This window comes from Dysidea avara, chromosome 14 (genome assembly GCF_963678975.1).
Source record: "Dysidea avara chromosome 14, odDysAvar1.4, whole genome shotgun sequence".
Taxonomy (NCBI): domain Eukaryota; kingdom Metazoa; phylum Porifera; class Demospongiae; order Dictyoceratida; family Dysideidae; genus Dysidea; species Dysidea avara.
Window position 1 is genome coordinate 11,419,743 of NC_089285.1, and position 22,954 is coordinate 11,442,696.

Genomic DNA, 22,954 nt, shown 5'->3' on the forward strand with positions numbered 1-22,954 from the left:
TTTCCCAGATACATAACAAATTTTGGTTCAAATTTGACAAGAATATGTATATATGGTATGCAAAAAGTTTACATACAGTTAAGTGCACATAATAAGCTGTATATATAGCCATATTACAAATTCCATGAAATTTTGATTGGTTCAAATTGCCACAGATCAGGATGCCCATCTGGAATGTTAGAATATCCTGAAGTGCTCCACTGAAATGGAGGCTGTTGCTGATGTGTTGGCCCGCTGATAGCAATACACCCGAGCTTATTGTGGAACATTTCATAGGATGTCACCTGATGAAGAGAAGAGAATATTTAAAACAAGTGAAGATGAACTTATCTTCTTACTGTAACTTTACTTAAATTTGACTATCTCAGCAAAAATTCAACTTGTTCGCACAAACATGCGGATTGAGAAAAACAAAATTTAAAAATAATTCATAAAATTACGCATGCTACGAACAAAAAGTATGCAGGCAATTACTCAAGAAGGAAGACTCAAAACTGTATACCATCTTATTCACCTGCTCATGGGGTTTGAAAATCTTTGTTTCGTTTCTGTAGCTCTAATGGTATGTGTGTCATGTGCATTTGTTTACAATGCAATAAACGTAAACAAGATCGTCATTTATTCTACCACACCACCTTCATATCCGTATGTGCAAGTGACTACAGGGCTAACATTGTACCTTGGCTGATGTGATAATCCATGATGAACATTTTAAGCCAAATTGCAATGCAGTAGACTAATCCAAACGCTGTGAATGTAAGCACCTGTAGTTTATTTTCAGTATAATTGCTGTAGAAATCGATTAGCTTGCTCTTCCCACTATCTAGCATTATAATTCCAAAACTGCTCACCACAGAAGGCTGAAACTTTGGTGATCCAATTCTTGGACACTGTAGATAATGCTGAGAAAACAAAAAAATCCGAAATTGTGCGAACAATTCTGATTTTGCTGAGACGGTCACAAATAGACATAGCTACTATAAATAGGTACTTACATTCCATGCCAAAACAAACAATTTGTACACTTGCTTCACTAACAGTGGAGATTAGTTAGTATAAGTACCTGGAAATGCAATTAGCATTAATTGCATATTGCACAACCACTGGATGCCTATGAAAATGTATTGAAACCATTGGGAAAATGATTATAACTGATAATACTTGCGATCCATTACATACAAAGTATACAGTATGTTCTAATTTTCTGTACATAGATAAAAACTACATCAATTTCCCTTTACTTTTGTGGTTGTCTCCTATTAATTTGATCAGCTGTAAATTCAAGGTATTGCAAAACAGTGCTTTCTAGGGACCCGCCGATTATGCTCATTATTTTACCTATTATGCTATGCTGCACTGCTCAAAAATTTACCTATTATGCTTAAATTAATGCTCAATATTTACCTATTATGCTTAAATTATGCTCAATATTTTTACCTCAGTTCCCATGTTTTTCTAATAACTTTGCACTTTATGGAAAAGCAGTAAGTGGTTGAAGCACAGACTGTAAATCCTTGCTTGTCAAAATGCATGTCACAGAAAAGATCGATATACTCTAATAGAACAGTCAGCTACCTAATAATTTTATTAAGAGTTACTGACTGTTCTATTAGAGTATATCGATCTTTTTGTTGGATATGTATTTTGATAAGCAAGAATTTATAGCATTGCACAAGTTTTCTTCCTATTATGCTAGCATTATGCTCAATGCTTTCAGGCACCTATTATGCTCATTATTATGCCAGCATAATCGGCGGGTCCCTAGTGCTTTCCATGGGTACAGTTTCTACTTGAAAACCACTCAGAACTGATTGGCAAAGCTTGATAATAGATTATTTCTATGAAATATGGACACCATAAAACAGATGTGCTGACAAGAAAATACGAAGTTTAGCACACCAGTAAACTGTCCAAATGCTTGTTCTAGTGTTGTTCTTCAATTAAAACATAGAAACAAGCATCTGTTTGTGTGTTCCGACACCTGAACACTTCTTTACTATGAATTTTCAACTTCAGCACCTTGTAGTTGAAAATTCATTTCGTGTACTTGTTTGTTAACTTTTTTTGTAAATAATTTTATTATGGCTGGTGAACCCATTACATGCATACCGCATCTGAAATGGTGCAGCGTGCTCTAACCCTTATCGTTTGAAAGGTGAACTATCCATTATGCTTCATTGTCAGCTATGTTCAACCCATTGCAGGGCTGGGGCCCAGAGATTTTGAGTGGTCCGACCAGACATGGACTGCAATGAAGGTCATAGTCATGTACACTACTCAGTTTTTATTGATCTAATATGATCTGTAAATCAGAGATTGTCTGCTTTGGTGTGTTACTTAACTGCATGTGTGCTATAAGCATACACAGTATGCTAAGCTAGAAGGGTCAGTGGGCATGCTTTAAACTTTCGAAAATAGATGCTCTGGAATGTCATCTGAAAGCTATTTTACATGCAAAGTCTCTTCTTTTTGTTAACATCCATGGTAATTTTGTGCTATATTGAGTTTCATAACTGACTATTATAGCTAATTTTATTTTCATGATGCATACAAAAATTTCTCAACATGAAAATTTAGTTTTAGATTGTAGCTACATGCTAATACATGACATGCATGATCAATTAGCTCAATGCAGTATACCAAGTATCACCATGACTGCTCTATTAGAGTATCTTGATCTTTTCACTAAAATCAAGTAGCTGAAAAGTGATTGGCCGGACCGTGGGCTCCTACCCTGACCCATTGCACAGCATTTCGAACCAAGAACTGCTCGTAAAGCACCGCTGCGATTCACACATACCAAAAGAAAGAAATCATGCTGCTCGCCCCAATCATATTAATTATCGTCTGAAAAGTGAAGTATCCATTACGCTTTACTGTCGGCTATGTTCAACGCGTAACACAGCAGTACGAATCAAGAACTGTTCGAAAGCCACTATGAAAAATACGGACGATTTCCATTTTGAAGGGAAGCCATCACATGCTACCGCCAAATCGACACCTTTTGCTGTCAGCAAAGATGAATGGGACACAAAGGAGGACACTGGTAAGTCCATGAAGAATGCATTGTACGTACTACGGTATGCCAAAAGGCACCTCTCAGGACGAAGCAACATCGAACAGTGAAAAATTCAAGCCCGTAGCCTTAGCCGTTATCAAGTTATGCTTGTCTGAAGGCATCAGTCAGTCATTTACTTACTTACTCAGTCAGTCAGTAAAAAATTCTGTTAAATAGTTATTTTTAAAATTCCGTAGCAACTTGTTGAAAGCGTTTCGGGTCGATCTGAAAGCATGTTTGAGCTTAGTTTTACCTAATGAATACTACCTCATTTCGTCTGGGAAAATTGAGGCTGTTTTTTGGGTGATATTATTTCATGGGCCACGCCTACTCCTTTGTGGTCCCTACTATACAGTAACTATCGTACTGTATGATATTACATTTGTTTTGGGAGAATCCCTACTATACAGTACTATGGTAACTGTATGATAGCATCCCAGCATAGATAATACACGTAATAAAGGATTGACAACTCAAATAGCAACTGCTATACAATACTTGTTACACTCATGCATTTGATTACGTAAACTGCTCATGCCTATCATCATAGATACCCCACAAATGGCACAGTCCGTCTTTCTAGGTGTCATTGTTTCTTTTGGAAAATAAAGCAGAGTTTCAGACTAACCGTGCTAGAATTGCTACTGCAAAGCAGTACCACAGCGAGCTACTAGTTGCCTGCAATAAGGTCAAATTTATGTTTTCTTCTGACTTGTTGACAGCATTGCAAACCGTACTATGCATTCCAATACCAGCAATTGTTACTAAAATTAAGGAGCGAATTTGGATGAATTATGTTGGTGCCAGAACTATGCGTTAACCACCATTAGATACATCGTGAACATTTCAACAACGAGTCACTGTTTATGAAGCTGGTTAATGAATACATATTTCAGCATCTTTTATGTACAACTTTCAAGGATAGAGGAGAGCCAAGCATCCAAGAGCCTGACGTTACCCTCAATGAAGATGAAGAAAATATTATGGTATGCATGTGAGTACATAGGCATGAAGCTACACCATAAGTATAGGAAGCTTAAAAGCAGCCAGATTTGTGGAATGTTTGGACAGAATGGAAGTAGATGACCAGACTCCAGAACTGCCATCAACTGGTTAGAGTACTCATTCATGATGTCAGTTGGTCCATTACCGAGTTCTTTATCTACTTCAGTGCTCTTCTTGTTGATGGCTTCCTTGATCTTTTGTTCTAAGTATAAACATTTTTTTTTGGTTGTTCTCAATCAAGACCTGTAGCTGTTTGGTTATCTGTTTTATTTCAGTGGTATTTAGCCACCTCTCATTAACATGGCTGACAACATTGGGCTCATCCTGCTGCTTAGACCATCTGTGATACATCTTATTGTATCATGGTAGAGAACACAGTTGCTACAATGGTGTTTGTCTGTAAGTAGCTATAGCTGGCAATTAGACGTTCTCACTGTTTCTGAATACCTCTCACCACTACAGTACACAGCATGCTCCCTGTATATATATGCAGGAATTTAGCCAGATGAATATAGCAATCTTCCCTTTTTTTTCATTTACCATATGCACAAATTGCTTGTCAGGGTGCCCTGGATAGACATTCAGCTTCTTGATCTCTACAGAAGTCTTATTAAGGTTTGTACATTGATTTGCTTTGGAATTGACAAACTATACGCTATTCAGTTCATGGCCATGTATAACTATTCTCACAGATAAATCAGACCTTATTGTTACAGAGTGTGAAAGTTTTAAGGGCTGACTACTAGATAATGGTTCCTCTTGAATTTTATAGATCAATAATTGTGAATTGCATTCAGACTGTTGCAACTCCAGGGATGTGATGGCAACTTTGTATTCAGGTAATGGTGGAGATTCCAATGAGTTAGGTGATAGTGTTTATAATTGTGGGGAAGTTGATTGAATTGATGATGTTGTGCCAGTTATTGGTAATGGAATTGGAGGAAGAGGAGATGACAACAATGAAATAGATGTCATAGATATTGATCCTGGTGATGAGAATGGTGACTGAATATGTTCTTGCCTTAGATATTGGTGGTGAAATAGGAGACATAGGCAGTATAGATGTTGGCATAGATATCTGGGACAGAAGAACTGTTGGTGCCTGCGGAATTTAATGAAACTATTTGCTGGAACCAAACATCAGGATTATAGTTGAAATACACATCAGCACAACAGTATGCATGCAACTACTATTACATTGATTACTGTATACATTCTGCATATGGGCAATAGCCATGCATGCATGTATGCACATTCATCATTTAAAGTATATTTGTGACCCAGTCTGAGAAAACCGGTCTTATCACCCATGTCAGCAGATTCGATTTTTCACCCAGGACACAAAGCTACATGAATAAGCTATCTAATTCCACAATCAAAATCAGCTAGACTTTAGTGGTCTGGTTTTGCTGGCTGCTTTTCCCAAGCCTAGTGGCGATCCGTACGTGTGGTGTGGGGCCTTAATGGAGCTCTGGTCAGCCTGGGGATGACTGTATGTGGCTGTACAGCTCTATGGTGTTAAATAAGCACCTCTACTGTGAATTTCCTTTCATTTTAGCCAGTTTTGAGACCTCAATGGCCCAAAAGTTGGTCTAATTCATCCCTTGGCTATCCTTTTCAATTTTTGAACACCATCTTGCCCGCCTTCCAGGGCCCCTGCCTCCCACCCAATTTGCAGCTCGCCTGATACGTCAACCTTGGTTTAAAAACCATCTAAAATGGCGGGATACTTAGTTGTTGGCTACTTGCACAGTGGATACTCTGGAAGGTAAGGAATTGGTGTAAAACGTGTGAAAATTAGGTTGACATAGCTTCAACCATTGGCGAGCTACAACACACTAAATACTTAAAACCGGTGTTTCTTGATACTTTTAAATAGGCGATAAGCCGGTTTTCTCACATTTATAAGCAAACATAATTGTCTCAATGGAACATTTTTATGCATGTAAAATTATAACATGGGCATATAACAAAATTTTTAATGACAGGGCTTAATAGGATGCCACCATACTGGATACCACCATTATGTCACTATATGTATGGCCACGGTAAAACTCCAAAACCCAGCACAGTAAAACAGGGTAAAACTGAGCTACAGAAAAACAGTTTGTTTGCAAAAAACTAAAGCATTACACCTAATAGGTGGTTACAAGTAGCTACATTAAAAATTATTTTTGGCAAACAACTTTTGTTTTGTTGTGAAAACACCAAAACTGAGAATACTCACTTCCTATCATGCTGGGTCGAAAATTTCAGTGTGTTTAGCTGTTTCCTGCTCACCTTGGTCACGGTTCATCTTCTTTAGTACGTTGCTCGCCAACATAGTGGTACTACTGTCTGAGCGTATGTTGGCAAAAGAAACAAAATGTGTATAGCAACGAATAGAGGGAAGGTCAATTAGTGGGCAGGCCGTAACAAAGATTGTACGTGATGTAATTACAGTTTAATATGTGCATTGCCAATCCTTTATTACGTGTATTATCTATGATTCCAGCTTGAAATACTGTACATTGTGCAACTGGAATGCACATTTAGTGTAACATAAGTGTTACATGTATGTGAGGTGCATGTACAGCTGTATCGCACAACATGCCATTTTGCAATGAATCATATAGTATGGCAGTACTGTATATTAGGGATCATGGCAGTTTGGGTTTTTCTGACCAAAAATATCAGCCAAAACCCAGCATTCTGGTGCCTTGGTAGTATTGGTTAGGTATAACCAAGCCCAATAGTGCCTTCTGTATAACGCTAAATGCTTCCGATAGGTAGCTACAATTCTTTTAAAAAGTTACTCTATGAAATTCTCTACTGACTAACTGCCTGCCTGTCTGTCTGATTCCTTTAGACAAGTGTAACCCAATAATGGCTATAGCTATGGGCTTGATTTTATCACTGTTCAACATCACTTCATCCATAGATGTGACTTTAGGCATACTGCAGTATATAAAATGCACGCATCATGGACTTATCTTTGTCCTCATTTGTGCTCCTGTGTCAATTCACGGTAGGGAAATGCATGGTGTCCTGTTTGTAAACAGGAGTCATTTGTATTTTCCGTGGAGACTAGATTGATTGCAGAGGCATGTTCATTTGTAACGCTGTGTAACTTGCTGAAAATAGGTGAAAGTGGAGCTTAAAGGTTACTTCATTGACTTCACTTTCACAAGTCAGTAATTGATAGTTGGGGCGTGTGAATCATTTGTATTTTTCATGGTGGCTGGATTGACTACAGAGAGGTGCTTCTCCTTTGTAGTGCTGTGTAACGGGCAGAGCATAGCTGTAAGAAAAATGGAATGGCCATTTCCCTTTCGAGTCAATAATTGATAGCTGGGGCATGCGTTCAGATGAAAACATTAACTCTGGTGCCATCCTTTCTTTGTGTGGGTTCACTAGTCATAATAATGTGACAAAGTAAACAAACAATTTTAAGGATTATAGAAAAAAGTATGGAAACAAGGGAGGTCTCCTACACCTGCAGATATACTAGTGAACATTTAATCCCTGCCCCATGACTGAAGTATATCTGCAGGTGTAGGCAGCCTCCTTTTCCCTATTTTTTTCTATGATCCCTAATCGAATATACTTGTATATAGTACATGTATGTCTGTACATGTAAAACGAATGTATTGACTATGTTCCAGTGCCATGTATGTCACATGATGCACCATGTGTAGTACATGCGTGTTTTTGTAGACTACAAATACAAATGAAACTTAATAGAAGTACGTAGTTTGGTACTGTCCCACATGCTGTAAGTGTTCCCAATTAGTCTGAAAACCTTCATGTAGCATGGTGGTAGCCATTAGATACTGCAATAACCATAGTAACAATATGCATTGACTATTGTATGCATGTCAACTAGTGCTGAGCGATAATATTGATAGTTCGATACTCGCGATCAAAAAAATCATTATCGCGATAGAATAATTACAGCTTACTATTGCGATATTGCTGTAAGATTACTAGAAACACTGCTACCAAGTTTATTTAACTGCTTTGTAACTCTTTAGGTTTGCTTATTCGCAAAATGTTTGGTTGCAAGGCTATAACAAGCTGTGTATATTTATCGCCACCCACGCAATTAGTTGATTGCTTTGCGAAGGGTCTAGAATTCCACTAAAAATGCTGCTTGAGAAGCTGTCTTAGCTGTTTTATAACTACTTGGCTTGCTTTATCATGGAAAAGTTTGGCTGCAAGGTTGTAACAAAAATTGTAGAAATATTGGCCACCCATGCAATTAATTACCTAATTGATGCACTTAAAAGAAAACCAAGCAAATAATAATCTATGGTGGTGTTAATTATGCTTAACATGCATTGAATACTTGGAACTTGACTGAAAAGTGTCATTATCGTGATATTATCATATCGTGAATAATACTTCAATATCTATTGTGATAGTGAATTTTCTACTATCGCTCAGCTCTAATGTCAACACAAACATGCATTTTCAAAACATGTTGGGATTTAAAGTGTTTAAAATTCATGCATGTGAACACCGTACTAAGATGCTTAGGAGATCATGTAGGCTACATGTAAAATGTATGGTACATTTGCAACATTTAAGACATGGCCTGTTATTGGTTGGCCTCATGCTATATAATCTATGCAGCATTTACAGCAATGCTTTAGCGTGTACATAATGTACATACAGTAGTAATTGATAGATCAGATAAACTAGATACAAGGAACAACTAATATATGTAATAGAATTTACCTTTGTATCAATTCCTCCATGGAAGCGATGAGACAGAAAAAAGAAGGGATATGTTCCATTGACATCATTTAGATCACTACGTGCACATACTGCATTCTCAGCAGAGTAAGGAGGTGTACAGTTACATGCGGACAGTGGGTCATGCTTAAAGTCATTGTACCTACATGTATACATAATAGCAAATTATTTTAGACACGTATTGCAATGACCACATTAATGCATAAAAGTACATAGCTACATAATGCACACATTATATAGGGACAAACTGTACTATAAAATTGTTCATACATTTCTGTGTGCTTACCTCATCAAGTGTATCATAGACTTAAGGTCAGTAATTTTATCTTGGTCTCTGGCAAATATCTTTGCACGAGGAGAACCAGCATGGGTGAAAAATGAGCCGAACTGATCAGCAAGTTTGGCAAACCCGCTCTTTTCAAATATATCATCAAAATAGCTGCAATGATATAATGAAACAGTACTTTTACTCACATGATGATTACAATACACATGCACAGTGTTATGAATATGCACAACTCCAGGTCTACAGTAAGTTATATTTAGGGAAATCCCTACATTGGTATGTTACTACATGCACAAATAATTCCATTTAATGCCAAAGTAGGGATTTTCCTGTATAGCTATGTTCTACTAAAAATTATTGTTTTTTTAGATAACAGCTTCACTTTGTCATGTTGAATATCGGAATAAGTGTATTGTGCTATGAGGGAAGCCAGACATCAGGTCTTGGCATTTACTTAAGTTATATGTTGATGATTTGGATGTGACCACAAGGCCAGCCAAACAGTAAACTGTGAGGTTTCAGGTTACAACCTAGTGCCAGCCTACTAATTAAATAACTAAAAAGATGTTAGTAAAATGCATTTACAACCTGTTAGCCATGAGTAACTTTTACTTGTGATATATACCCAACTTTGGATAAAGACACACGGTAGTGTGTCGTGTGGCCCAAGAAGCCGGTGCGCCACACCGTGAGTATATTAACGGGAAGAAAGAAAACGCAATTTTCACACCTATGTAGCTCTGTCAGGATCAGGATCACATCATTTTCATATTCATTTCGCACACTTCGCAAAATCCGCCATAAAACACGAATGCGTGCTCGGATTGGGCTGAAATTTGGCTCACTTAAAGGGCTCATTAAGGCGGATCGCAGTACCAACTTTGGTAGGAATCCAATGAACATTCACGGAGTTATGACCAATTATTTGCGTAAAATAAGGTCGAAGGTCTGTCACGCCTATAGGGTAAACCCCTTGGAGGAATGAGTTGAAAATTGATATGTAGATGGAGTAACCATCGTAGGAGTGCCTTTTTGTGGTTTGAAGGAATCGGGATAAAGACCATGGAGATATGACACAAAACCCAATCTATGTCAAAATTATGCGACCGATTTTATGAATAAAAAAACTATTAGCTTTCATGTCTACCAGTAAGGAAAACTGCTTAGAGCAATGAGCTGAAACTCAGTATGTAGCTGGAATAATCAGCATAGAAAGTCCTTGCAGTAGAACAGAAGAATCGGATTACAAACCACTGAGTTATGATTCAAAAGGCAACTACGTGTAGCAAATGTGAGATCAAGGTACTCTAATAGAACAGTCACCCTAATAGAGCATTCAGCTACGTTTATAATTTACTCCATTATAGAAGTATATTACATTACAAGTTATTCTGTAGGGAATTCAGATAGAAACAAGTCACCCTGTAGAGAGATCAGCTAGAAACAAGTCACCCTGTAGAGAGTTCAGCTCACACTGTAGAAAGTTAAGCTACAAAGAATCTACCATGTAGAGAGTTCAGCTGCAAACAAATCATCCTGTAAAGAATTCAGCCACAAACAAATCGCCCTGTAGAAAGATCAGCTAGAAGATGTTACCTTGTAGAGAGATCAGCTAGAAGGATCACCTTGTGGAGAATTCAGCTACAAAGAAATCACCCTACAGATAGTTCAGCTACAAACAAGTCATCCTGTAGAGAGATCAGCTAGAAGGATCACCCTGTAGAGAGTTCAGCTACAAAAACAAATCACCTCTTAGAGAGATAAGCCAGACAAAGTAACCCTGTAGAGAGATCAGTATAAGAAACAAATCATCTTGTAGAGAGATCAGCTACCTTTCAAGTCACCCAGTAGAGAGATCAGCTGCAAACAAGTTATGTATAGGGAATAATTGACATGTAATAAATGTATGTATTTGTATTATGTATATAATTTGTACATTTACTGATAAAATCTGAATTAGTTAAAGTATTTAAAGTCTGCTTCATTGTTTTCTTCTTCCTGTGGTAAAGAAAAAAAGATAGGTTAAAAAGCCCTTTGGGGTATCATGCAGTACGATAGTACTGTATAGTAGGGACATCAAAGGTGTGGGGGCAATCCGTGATATAACATAACCCAAAAACCTGCCACGATTATTCCTCACAATGACATGACAGTATTGGTTGGGTAAAACCAAGCCCAAAAGTGTCTTCAGATCAACCTGAAACATTTCCGTCCAGTTGCTACAGAATTTTTTTTTTTTTTAATTAAGTCAATGGAATTTTCTACTGCATGCCTGCCTGCCTGCCTGCCTGCCTGCCTGCCTGCCTGCCTGCCTGCCTGCCTGCCTGCCTGCCTGCCTGCCTGCCTGCCTGCCTGCCTGCCTGCCTGCCTGCCTGCCTGCCTGCCTGCCTGCCTGCCTGCCTGCCTGCCTGCCTGCCTGCCTGCCTGCCTGCCTGCCTGCCTGCCTGCCTGCCTGCCTGCCTGCCTGCCTGCCTGCCTGCCTGCCTGCCTGCCTGCCTGCCTGCCTGCCTGACACTTTCAGTCAAGCATAGCAGAAAACTGGCTACAGCCCTAATTCTTTCGCAGAAACGTTTCTAGATCGCTTAAGAAAAAACCTTTGGTATATTGATAAACATACAATACTTGCACTATTGTCTTACCTTTTATCCTTCTTTACCATGGCCATCAGTCAAGGTTCTACCGCTGAGTGTTAATAGACTACAGTACGGCTTCCATCTACCAGTTGCATCAAATTATTCGAATACATGTGGTCACCAGTTGCACCAAACTATTTTGAACACACATGTACATGACTAACTGTTGATATTGATCAGTGAGAGCAACTCGTGGCAAGCTATATAGCAATGTGTAAGTCAATAATTAGTTTACAATGTTAAACTGAGTCGGATCATCCAGGTCCCGCTTTACAGATTATTCGGGTCTGACCCCACTTGCTAAACTAGATGTGGACGTGTTACTACACGTCATAGTGTAGCCCTGCTTCTTTCGTGAGCCACGCCCACTTATGTAAATTACTGTCTGTAGACATATGGTAGCCACGCCCATTCATCAGTCTGTAGGTATGCACGAATCCATGTCCATTATTGTCTGCAGGCTTAATATGTAGAGCCATGCCCACTGACCAGTTGCTATTGTATGAGTCATAATCTAGTATAATAGTGCTGTGATTAACTCTTAAAGTATTGTGACTGGTTTTGTGAAAAGCAGGCTATTTTGTGGTCATAAGCTTGCAAAAAAAAACTTCACAAACAAGTATAAGAAAAAATTAGTAATTTTAAATTAGAGTTAGTGCTGCAATAAAAAGTATTGAAACAAGCTGGATCGGAGTAGTACGTAATGTCCAAATACTGTATAACAATAAGAATTGAATATCCCTACTGTACTACACTCAATGTACAGTAGGGATATTCACTTCTTATTGTTTTACAGTATTTGAACATCAAGAAATGGCTGTGATGGTAGGTTAATGATTTTAATAACGACAATTCGGGTGAATTTTGTGCGGCACCAAATTCACCTGAATTGTCGTTATTAAAATTTTTACCGTTAACCTACCATCACAGCCATTTCTTGGCCGCCACCTTAGATTTCACATCTTTTTTCACCATAGCCTTTCTGAGGGCCGCACTCTTTTTTTACAGCTTGGCTGTTTTGGATTAGATAGTAACTACAGATTAACACTTGACTTTTTAATTACACATAAAGCAATACCAGGTTGATTAAAAGAGTGTTTAATATTAGTTGAATTCCAGGATACCGTGAAATATCGGATACCTCACAAGCCTAGACTAGACAACATAATTGTACTGACTGTGTATGTGTGCGCACGTGCATGCGTATGTGTGCGCACGTGCATGCGTATGTGTGTGCATGCAGCATAGCCAATTGCACTAGTAATCAAAAGGTTCCCGGTTCGATGCTCGGTTGGTGTTCTGTTTTCCATGAGCAAGAAACTTTACTCACATTGCTCCAGTCAACCCAGTTGTTTAAAAGGGGACCTGGTGGCCTAGGTAACAGTAACATCAATGGGTACCTGTGGAAGCATATGTCAACTGTCCATGTCACACAGCGGGTGAAGGTCTAGGTGAAGGCACAGGTAGGACTTTAGGTGCCCACACCTCAACCTGTGGGATATGGTACAGCCTTCTGCAGGTTACTAGTCCTACCCCAGGAGGATTTTCCTGCACTGACTCCTAGCACCTGAGTAGCACACAGTATCCCAGAGCTGGTTCACTGGTACCATTAATGACCACACAACACACACAACGCACACATCAGTTATGACATTACATAATCAGCGGAGGTTAAAATCTGAATTTTGTTCCAGCCCTAACTTGTTATTATGCATTACAATTGTCAACTGAAGATGCAAATAACAATAATCTCACACACAAGGCAAAAACTTGGTCAGGAAAGCATAAAACAGAGCCACTGGTGCAATATACCAGCAGCTCTAAAGTAAGATAATTACCGTACAGATACTGCTACTACTGCACACATATTCTTACGGAATATTATAGCTGGCCCAGTAGCCCTGTGACTTCAACACATCAGTGACATCTTTGTGATGAATACTATCAGGTAGTTGCTCCAGTGCCCACAATGTATCACTACCAAGCTCTTCACCTGGTTTTATCTGCTTGTAATCAACCACCATCCATTGGTTATTGTAAGTACCAGAATTATATTGGGAAAATTGACTACACCATTCTGACCCATTTGATGCTATTCGATTAGCAACCATGGTCCGTATGCCCTCAAGCACATGATGTGGATTAATATACTGAAAGAGTTCATCATTGTAGTTGCCGTTTGTTGTTTCTAATGTGACCAAACCAGAAGAGATTTCATAAAAATCATCACCACTGTATAACTGGCCAGGATATGATGAAAATGCCTGAATAGAGCCAACAACTGATTCCGCTACAGTGCATTAAAAACAACAATATGAAGATTTTAACTTCTTAATATTAAGTGACCACAATTGTACATACTTACAGATATATACATTACACCTGTACATCTATTATTATTACATAAACTTATTATTAGCCACCAATATTTACAGTACAGTGGGTGAGCAGGTTTTATTAACTAGATATTGTACTTGAATTATACAACACACATGCAACTTTTTTAATTAGCTACTGACAGCTACGAATTGTACAGTCATTGATGCAGCAAGGAAACAGCAATATGGAAGATACGACAACAAATGATTAAGTTAATGTGACCCAAATCAACAAATGGGATTAAAACACAACAGTGGAGAGATAGGACATGTGCATCATGTCTAGCAACACACATGATGCACTCAACCCAAGATAGGTTGGATGATATTAAACATATTACAGTATAATACACTTTAAAAAGCTGCAGCACAAGTTGCTGTCAGACCTTCAGTGCTGGCCACTGTAAAGTGCTAATAATAATAATAATTACTAAACTATCGTTTAGCAGATAATTTATTACACTTGAAGTAATGCCATGCAGATCTGCAACCCCATTAGTTAATGGCATTATGTGTTATGATCACTGGATCAATATCCTTTATATCAAGAGTTAATAACCCTCCCTACTATTATTAACTCTTGTTTATATTGTAGGGGAAGAAAAAAAACAGCCACTCTGTGCACCAAATGCATTGACATTGAAATTTTATCGCTTCACCAAAACTTGGATGTGGCCACTTATTTTAGATGCTGCACCTGCAATGTTGTCTCACTGGCTAAATTTGGTCATTATGATGTCATGCAAGTTTTCACCGTTGTTCCATCATCTCAATGCTTAAAGCAATAAACTAACTTGCTTACATAATCCGACAAATGAATGTGTTACAATATAATACTCTCAATAGCAACTTGACATATTATTTTGAAATACATCAAGCTATCAGCCAATAGAATTAGCATTACTTGTTTGTCCGTCCCTTTACAAAATCTGCAATACTGATCTGATTGGCTAAAATAGTGTGCTGTGTTCTATTGGAAGTACATGTCCACTAGCGTTACCATAGGATAGATGCCCCATAACATAGCAACAATATGGTTGCTTAGCAATGGTTGCTGGGTAACCATTGCTAATGTAAACATCACTTTGGGACCATACACAATGGTTGCTAGGAAACATTTGCTAAGTGTGATTGGTCTTTTGCAACTTTTTTTTGAATTTTGCTGCTTAGTAACAGTTGTTAGATTACTTTGTAATAGGATGGATGGCTGTATCAGTCATCCATCCTATCGCATAATACAAAGAGGAAAGTAAACTGTAGACGGGCTGAAGACCTACTTCACATCAGGGGGAGGCAGCTTTAGTGCTTCCTCAGCTTAAGACAGTGGGGTAGTGAATAATAGTGATTACCAACAATTGAAATACTCTAATAGAGCATTCAGTTAACTCTAATAAAACATCAGGATTGTTATGAAAAATAGGCTGCCTGCATTAATTAGGCTAACTTTCCTGATCTGAAACATAAAATTAAATAAGTGGTCTGATTCAAGTATCATTTCATTCCTATAAATATTGCCTGTTAGATCCTCTTGTCGTGGATTTTTGAGGAGTCTAATTATATAGTTACTTAGACCCTTCTCATGTTTACTTAGACCCTTTTAATGTTTATTACGTGCACCAACACTGGTAACGCTGGCAATACATTGCCACCTGAAAACTAATTTAAACTCTAACAACAGTTACTGGTGGAGTAGTGGGCTTGTTTCTACCAGTTGACGCTACATTTCTCTGTTACTCCACTGATGTTGCTGGATAGAACTACGTAGTCGCAGTGAAGCTGATTGACCAGCGGCCATTATGTTTGCTATAGAACACGGTGCAGTAGTTCAGTCAGGAACTTAACTTAGCCATGTTCTGAGCTGTCCAATTTTTCAGCCTATCATGTACCTAGTGCTTATGACCAGCGTAACTTACAATTACTTGCTGATGTAGCATAGGGTAAATCATAAAGTTTATATATCCTCAGCATAGCTTGATACTCTCCCCAAGTATCATGACCAACATAGAGATCTTCGTTGTTCGGTAGCACTTTTATCAGTGCAGAGCATGAGTCAGATTTCACAGCAGGTTGTTTCACATTTCCATTTCCTAAAGCTGCCTCAAGATCTTCTAAATCACCTGTGATTTGAAAATACCTACAAAGAGAGAAACAGGGCAATTATTTCTTTGAATATGCATACATACCCCAACAACAATTTCAGCAAAAAATACCACCAGTAGCCTCTGTGTGTTGTGCATGCTACACGTACACTAACCAAAACCCAACATCAGGAATGCTGGGAAACTTTGAAAGTTTATATCCATCTCTTAGGCCATCAAGCTGATCTAGATACAAGCTCACCTAAACGATACACAGAGCAAGAAAACACCATGATACCAACAGCCTCTATAGTGCAGCAGTAGTGCACATATATAAGTTACTTATGTTAGAGATTGTGTAATTACTTCATCTGCAAAACACTACTGTGAACAATTAGATAATTGTTTCTGCAACATTGAAAATTTCATGGTATTAGTACCCAAGAATTGGATATTTGTTGAGTAACAGACCAGTATACCAGGTAGATATTATAGTGGTTTAATAACAGGTTTACAGGTATGTAGCTGCATATGTTTCTACCAAGGAAAGCTACAGTTAATAAGCTGCAATGAATATTGAACATATGACGTACACACAGTAAAGTACAAAAACAAACAGTGATGCTACATCACACTGTATTATTTTCTTTACAGTCGAGTACTGAAGGGTGAATACAGAAGGCAGAGCCTGTACTGAGTGTTGACCACTAGCCTAGGAGCATAAGCTTGTAAACTGAAACAGGACAAGTACCTAGAGAAGGGACTGAAAAAAGCCAACTCATTGTGACTTGATCTGTACGTCACCCTGACTCTGGCCATGTGCCTTATCGTACCTGAAACCAAAAAGGATCATCTTCCATTTGGCCTATTGTCCTACTCATGAACTGAAGATTACGTTCCAAAAACACAGACAATTTTCCGCAGTAGTCAGTCTCATTAGAGCAATAGCCAATCAAAGTGTTTCGATATTGTTTATCAATCAACTCTGCTGTTAGAGTACCCTCCAATAGGCCAGCATAGTAGGCCACGTCATGGGAAGTAGCAGTCTTATTGCCATGAATCTCCAAGTGTGACCACCTGTATAAACAATGAAGCCAAACTATATGGTTATGATTAAATACGGGTAAAGTCACAGCCTGTATACCCGATCACTGCAATGTCTTATACAAAAATAAATCTTGAATCTAGTAAACACGAGGCGAGTAAACAACTGCCTCACAACGATTTAAAAGTATTAGTGGAGATACTATTAACAACATAAGTAGGTAAGCTATTCCAATCATTGGTAATAAAGTAATTTAATCTACACAATAATCTTGACCGTTCCTTAAACAACTTGAACTGATGCCCCCTGGTGGCAGTAGTTGAGAAAGTATATAAATCAGTACAATATGAACCACGCAGCCACACCTGCCAAGCCTATAGCCAGCAGAAAATAGCTATTAAACAAAGAATATTTGAATAATGTCACAGTTCAAATCAGTAAATAAGTTATTCTACTTGCGGTAGTACCATACAACTTACAAGTACAATGATTACCCTGTGCTAGCGATTTGGTCATCAAAGCTTCCCCACACTATTGAGTCATTTACTTCTCCATGGTTTAGAACGTATTCGTTCCTACCCACTCCTGTCTTCGATATAGAAATGACTTGCTTCGTTACAGCACTGTTAACAGTGTATAATAATACAAAGCAAATCCATTTACATAACATCAGCTTCATCGTGATTACGGTGCATCTATGGTGCATCTGCTGAGGCTTGTCCTACCACAGATACTATACTTACAATCTGTGGTCCTACAGAGGCGCGCTGTATTTTATGGCGCTGGCGCTAAGTGCCAAACACGGTGCGCATTAAAACGATCCAGTGGGTGGTGTTCCGATTCGTGTTCGATGGAATAGAAAGATTCGCTGGATTAATGGCGTTGCACAGTAAGTGTGGTTATTTGTGCCTCGTGGTGATTAGGTTACTGTTTGTTATGAGGCAGTAAGTCGGTGTGTTACAGTGTAAGGCGGGCTAGAACTGTTTTGTTTCTGTTGCTGCAGCAGACACAAAATGCCATCTTGAAACGAGCACGTTAACAATCGTAAATTGTGTGTTTGATTTAATGGAAAATAGTCAGAGCTTTTTGGCCCAGCATAATTGTTATTAATTGTTTATTGTGTTGATGGTTAAAACCAGTGTCGATCTATTATACCATTCAGATGGTTTTTTTGCAGCTGTACACATAAGCCATGTGTTACTTACTATACACAGGTGAAGTTAGCAAGGTGCAGCAGAATCTAGACCTATTAAGAGAGCAGTATGTGAGACTACAAGGAAAGTACAATGAGCTAGAACAGAAACACAACAAGGTGTTGGCATCTCAGGGTGGAGGAGTGGGGAAGGGGGATGGATATGTGTCACGTCTGATTGCCATGGCCAATGATCTTTATGATAAGCCTTTGTATAGGTGTGTGTGTGTAGTGTGGTACATGTGTATGTATGTAGTTACTGTAGTAGTACTAGCTAGTGTACATGGATGCAATGCCACTCAACATGTTCATAATCTTCTTAACAGTGATGTTGTGATAAAATTATCAGATCGTCAGCTACCTGGGCACAGGTTGATCCTAGCTACTCGTAGTTCACACTGGGATAGTCAAGATGATCGGATGTCATCTACTAAGGAGATTGACTTCTCCAGCCTCACTCCTAACGTTGCCACTACCATCATCAAATGGGTGTATACCAACCAGGTGTACCTGCCTCAAGATGAGATGTTTGTCATTGAAACACTTGTCGGCGCTGAGAGGTACAAGTTGACTGAATTGAAGGAGAAGTGAGTAGTATACAGTATTACTGTAGTTCAGTAAATGAATACATCCACCTTTTAAGTCGAGTTTGTTTAATTTTTGAGGACTATAATCTTGTCCAGTACACAAAGTGTGGTGATTCCTCCCATGTGTTATTGTAGATGTGAGCAAGTGTTGACTGCTTGTGTGTCAGTGAGGAATTGTCTCAAGTTATATCAGATATCAGAGGAACAGCATGCTGAACAACTGAAGAACTATTGTCTGCAAATGATCTCCAATCATTGGGTATGTATGTAGTTTGTCTGAATGCTTATGTGTTTATGTATGTACATGTGTTTTGCTGTGCTTGTACCCTGTACAAGCCCTATATGTGTCTATGTGTGTGGTATGTTACAGGGGTTTGTTTCTCTTAGCTTACTGTGCCTTTAAAGTCACTTTGTTATTTGATGTGTTGTATGCTGCTGGATATTACTTTTACATAGACAATTCAGCACAGTGCTGTGATATTTATACTTGCTAATGGGTATCCTTATCCTCAGACAAACTCTATTGAAATAGATTTTGCCACTGAGTGTAATGTAGGCGTGGTTATTAGTTTTTTTGTTTCTGTAAATAATTATTATATCACTTATGTGGATAATTAGAACTATGTGGTTGCAGGTGATATTCAAACATGGTCAAGGGTATCAAAATATTTTCTTGTGTTTATATAGCACAAATATTATCATGCTGTTGTTACAATTTTTATGTGCCTGATATGTGGTAGGATTTGGGTTTATTTGCCAATCAAAAAGCAGCTGTGCTTTTCCTTTGTAACAGCTTGGCAGTATTGGTTAGGTATAGCCAAGCCCATAAGAGTGACCCTATACATATTTTAATTTTCTATTGAAAAATTTATGCTGAAACTAACTGATGTCTCCAGCCACGTATAACTTGACAATGGATAAGACTACAGGCTTGATTTCTTCACTGTTCAGCAACACTTCTTCCCAATACTTGCCAACTGCAATACATACAATGCACGCATCATGGATTTTTCCTGTCCTCCTTTGTGTCCTCCCAGTTCATTTTACGGACTGCAGTGCAAGATGTCGATTTGTGATAGCATGGTACAGTAGTTATGGCTTCCCTATCATGCTTTTCACCTGTATTTTCGTAGTGTAATTGCAGAGACACTTGTTCTTCATTGTGTAACACTACAGTGTATGTAATGGGAACATAGTTGAAAATGAAGTGTAATGGCTACTTCACTTTCAGTTGCTGATTGTTGGGGCATGCATTCAATTGCAAAATTAATTTTATAGCATGCCTGGTGCTATTCTTTCTTTAGATTTGTTCAGTAGTCATAATATGTTATAAAAAGGACAAGTAGAAGGAAATTAGGAATTTTAGGAAAATAAAAAAAGGTGTGATGCAAGGAAAAGTCGTAAAACAAGAGAGATTGTCTGTACCTGCAGCTATACTAATGGACATTAACCCTATGGGAAGTATAGGAAATGAATATCCGTTAGTATATCTGATGTCCACTGGTACCTGTATAATCACGTATCTGCTAGTATAGACAACTTGTTTCACTGCTTTTTTTCTTTCCATCTTGAAATTCCTAACTTTCCTTGTACTTGTATATATAATATTTCAACATGGTAACAGATTATAGAACATAAATGCTGCAACTACGTATACATATGTACCATATAAAAGCCACATTCGAGTAAATGGCTGTCTTGATTACAAACTGGATGAACTGGTCTCAAATAGAGACCAGGGACCCAACTGTTAATAGAGTCTACTATTCGGTGACTTTATTGCTTTCCTTTGCTGCGATTGTTTCTTCAACCTTGTTAACAATAAGTTAGTGCTACGAGTAATCACACGTGAGTGGTCCATGAGCCTGAATGCATGCAGATATGCATCATACCGTATTTCTATAAATATAAGCTGCGAGAAATTTTCACGAGATAAATTTTCGTGTTAAAAATTTTTCAATGGTGTCCTCAAGCGACGAAAATTTTTTAACAATGAATCACATAACTTTATTAATTCTATACGGCCATTTTTTGAGAACCAGAACGACAAGCAGCGAAACTGAAGTGTGGCATCTCCGTTCCATGGAGGCTGCGCCCCAGATTTAGAAGTTGTCCGTCACAAATCAAGCAATGGACTGGAGTGGTAGAAGCTCATTCCATGCAACTTGCACATTTGTACATATATACTTTATTTAATGTGTCCTGTAGTAGCTGTCTATCACAGAATGGTATCATTACCAATGTGCAGCAAAATAGACGAAGCGAGATGAACCCCTCTCTCCTAGGATCAGGGAGAACTTTGTTTTTAAAAGACTGCAGCAAAGACATATGCTTGACACGCCAATGGCCAAGCCTCGATCCAGGTGGCCAGAAAGTAGTTTACCGAATTCATTCAACTTCTCAAATATTACGTTGGTAAAAATTTTTCGCGTAATTAATTTTCGTCAGATGCTACCTTGGACGAAATATTTTTAACGGTTTATAATTATAGAAACACGGTAGTTTTTCAATAATCATTAATTTAGGCCTTTACCACACTAGGGTTGGGCAATATTTCAATATCATCACCTGTATGCAATATTATGATGTGCAATACTGAGTACCGCAGCTTTTTTGAAACTGCTGCAATACCATTTTCTGCCTAATTACTAAGAGAGAAATTGTGTTATTAGTGCTTTGCAATCACTACAAGACTGACACAAACATTAGAGAGCTGTACCTAGAAGCACTGAAGGTCTGACAGCAACCTGTGCTGCCATTACATATCAAGAGTTGAATACTGTAGGCCCACAATAATGTCTTATTTATGACACATAGTATCTTATAGTGGACATGGCAATACTCGCAATTATTGCATGATCACAGTGCAACAATCGCAAGTAGAAAATACCAGTACCACCCAACCCTACACCACACTTGTTAATGTACTGAATCCTTTTGTAGTAATTTTGGTCTTTGTTTGGTTAGCTAATACATACATGTCCCAGTCTTATTAATAATTTTCCTTTTAACATGATTCCTTCAATAGGTGTTGATGTTATTACATTTGTGTGACTGTGCATATGTGTGCTTGTTTATGCTTATGAGTACGTATCTACTGTACATACGTACAGTGTAGAGTACACACCTTCTTTATAGGCTACCATGTGTGTAGTATTGTACTCCCTTCTTTCTCATGCATCAATAGGCAGATTTGAACACTGAAGATTTTGCCCAGCTGACAGCTCCGCTGCTCTATGAGATGTTCAAGGCACACTCAAAGTTCCCCCTACACCTTGCCATCCAGCACAAGAGGGAGGATGTAGTCTTTCTGTTTCTCATAGAGTATAACCTGCAAGTATGTGTTACTTAACATACAAATGCACAATATGTACACCATGCATGCACGCACAGTCTCAACACACATTGACTCTGATGTTGTCATCCAGATACCAGGCAAGTTAAGTGAGAGAGATCAGGATGGTCAACTACCACTCAACTTGGCACTGATGCAGCGTCATGAGGGTATATGTAACACACTGATCTCTCACAAATGTGATCTCAATGTTGCGGACAGCAAGGGAAAGACGATGTTACACCTGGCCATCATTAGAGGTGACAGCTTTGCTGCGTCATTCCTTGTCAAGAATGGAGCAAACACCAACCAAACCATCAACACAACCAACGAGACAGCGTTACATCTCATTTCATCATATTCTCCATCCCTGGCTTTATCCAGTATGCCTACAGGAGGACAGACATCATGGCCAAGTGAGCATATGGCACACATTGCCAGCCTTTTGTTGGAGTACGGCAGCAACCCTGATGCTCAGGACTGTTTTGGGAACACTGCGTTACACAGAGCTGTGCAGTCTAAAAATGAAGAAGTGTTCAATGTTCTACTGAATCATAGCAGGTACAGTGTTTGTGTGTCTGTGTCTGTGTGTAATATGTGTACATTGTTCACTATGGTATT

General features: G+C 38.5%; 2 protein-coding genes across 3 annotated transcripts in view; one reads left to right on the top strand and one right to left on the bottom strand.

Moving 5' to 3' along the window:
• Positions 1-18,018, bottom strand: LOC136244696 (putative phospholipase B-like 2). 2 transcript variants are annotated; one of them, XM_066036234.1, is made up of 8 exons: positions 17,715-18,018; positions 17,009-17,252; positions 16,352-16,437; positions 16,011-16,231; positions 13,595-14,009; positions 9,087-9,239; positions 8,783-8,942; positions 1-284 (listed from the first exon to the last, which is right to left on the bottom strand). In XM_066036234.1, exons 1-8 carry the CDS (start codon positions 17,924-17,926, stop codon positions 114-116), a joined length of 1,662 nt encoding a protein of 553 aa, XP_065892306.1. In that variant the 5' UTR covers positions 17,927-18,018; the 3' UTR covers positions 1-113. The 2 variants fall into 2 exon arrangements, with proteins under 2 accessions (XP_065892306.1, XP_065892307.1); XM_066036235.1 differs by having other exon boundaries at positions 17,700-18,018.
• Positions 17,958-22,954, top strand: part of LOC136244695 (rabankyrin-5-like) — a 13,360-nt gene continuing 8,363 nt past the window's right edge. The window contains exons 1-6 of the mRNA XM_066036233.1: positions 17,958-18,109; positions 18,435-18,630; positions 18,739-18,999; positions 19,135-19,258; positions 22,187-22,336; positions 22,428-22,894. Coding sequence (XP_065892305.1) covers positions 18,097-18,109; positions 18,435-18,630; positions 18,739-18,999; positions 19,135-19,258; positions 22,187-22,336; positions 22,428-22,894 — 1,211 coding nt within the window. The 5' untranslated portion in view covers positions 17,958-18,096. The remainder of the gene's footprint in view (positions 18,110-18,434; positions 18,631-18,738; positions 19,000-19,134; positions 19,259-22,186; positions 22,337-22,427; positions 22,895-22,954) is intronic.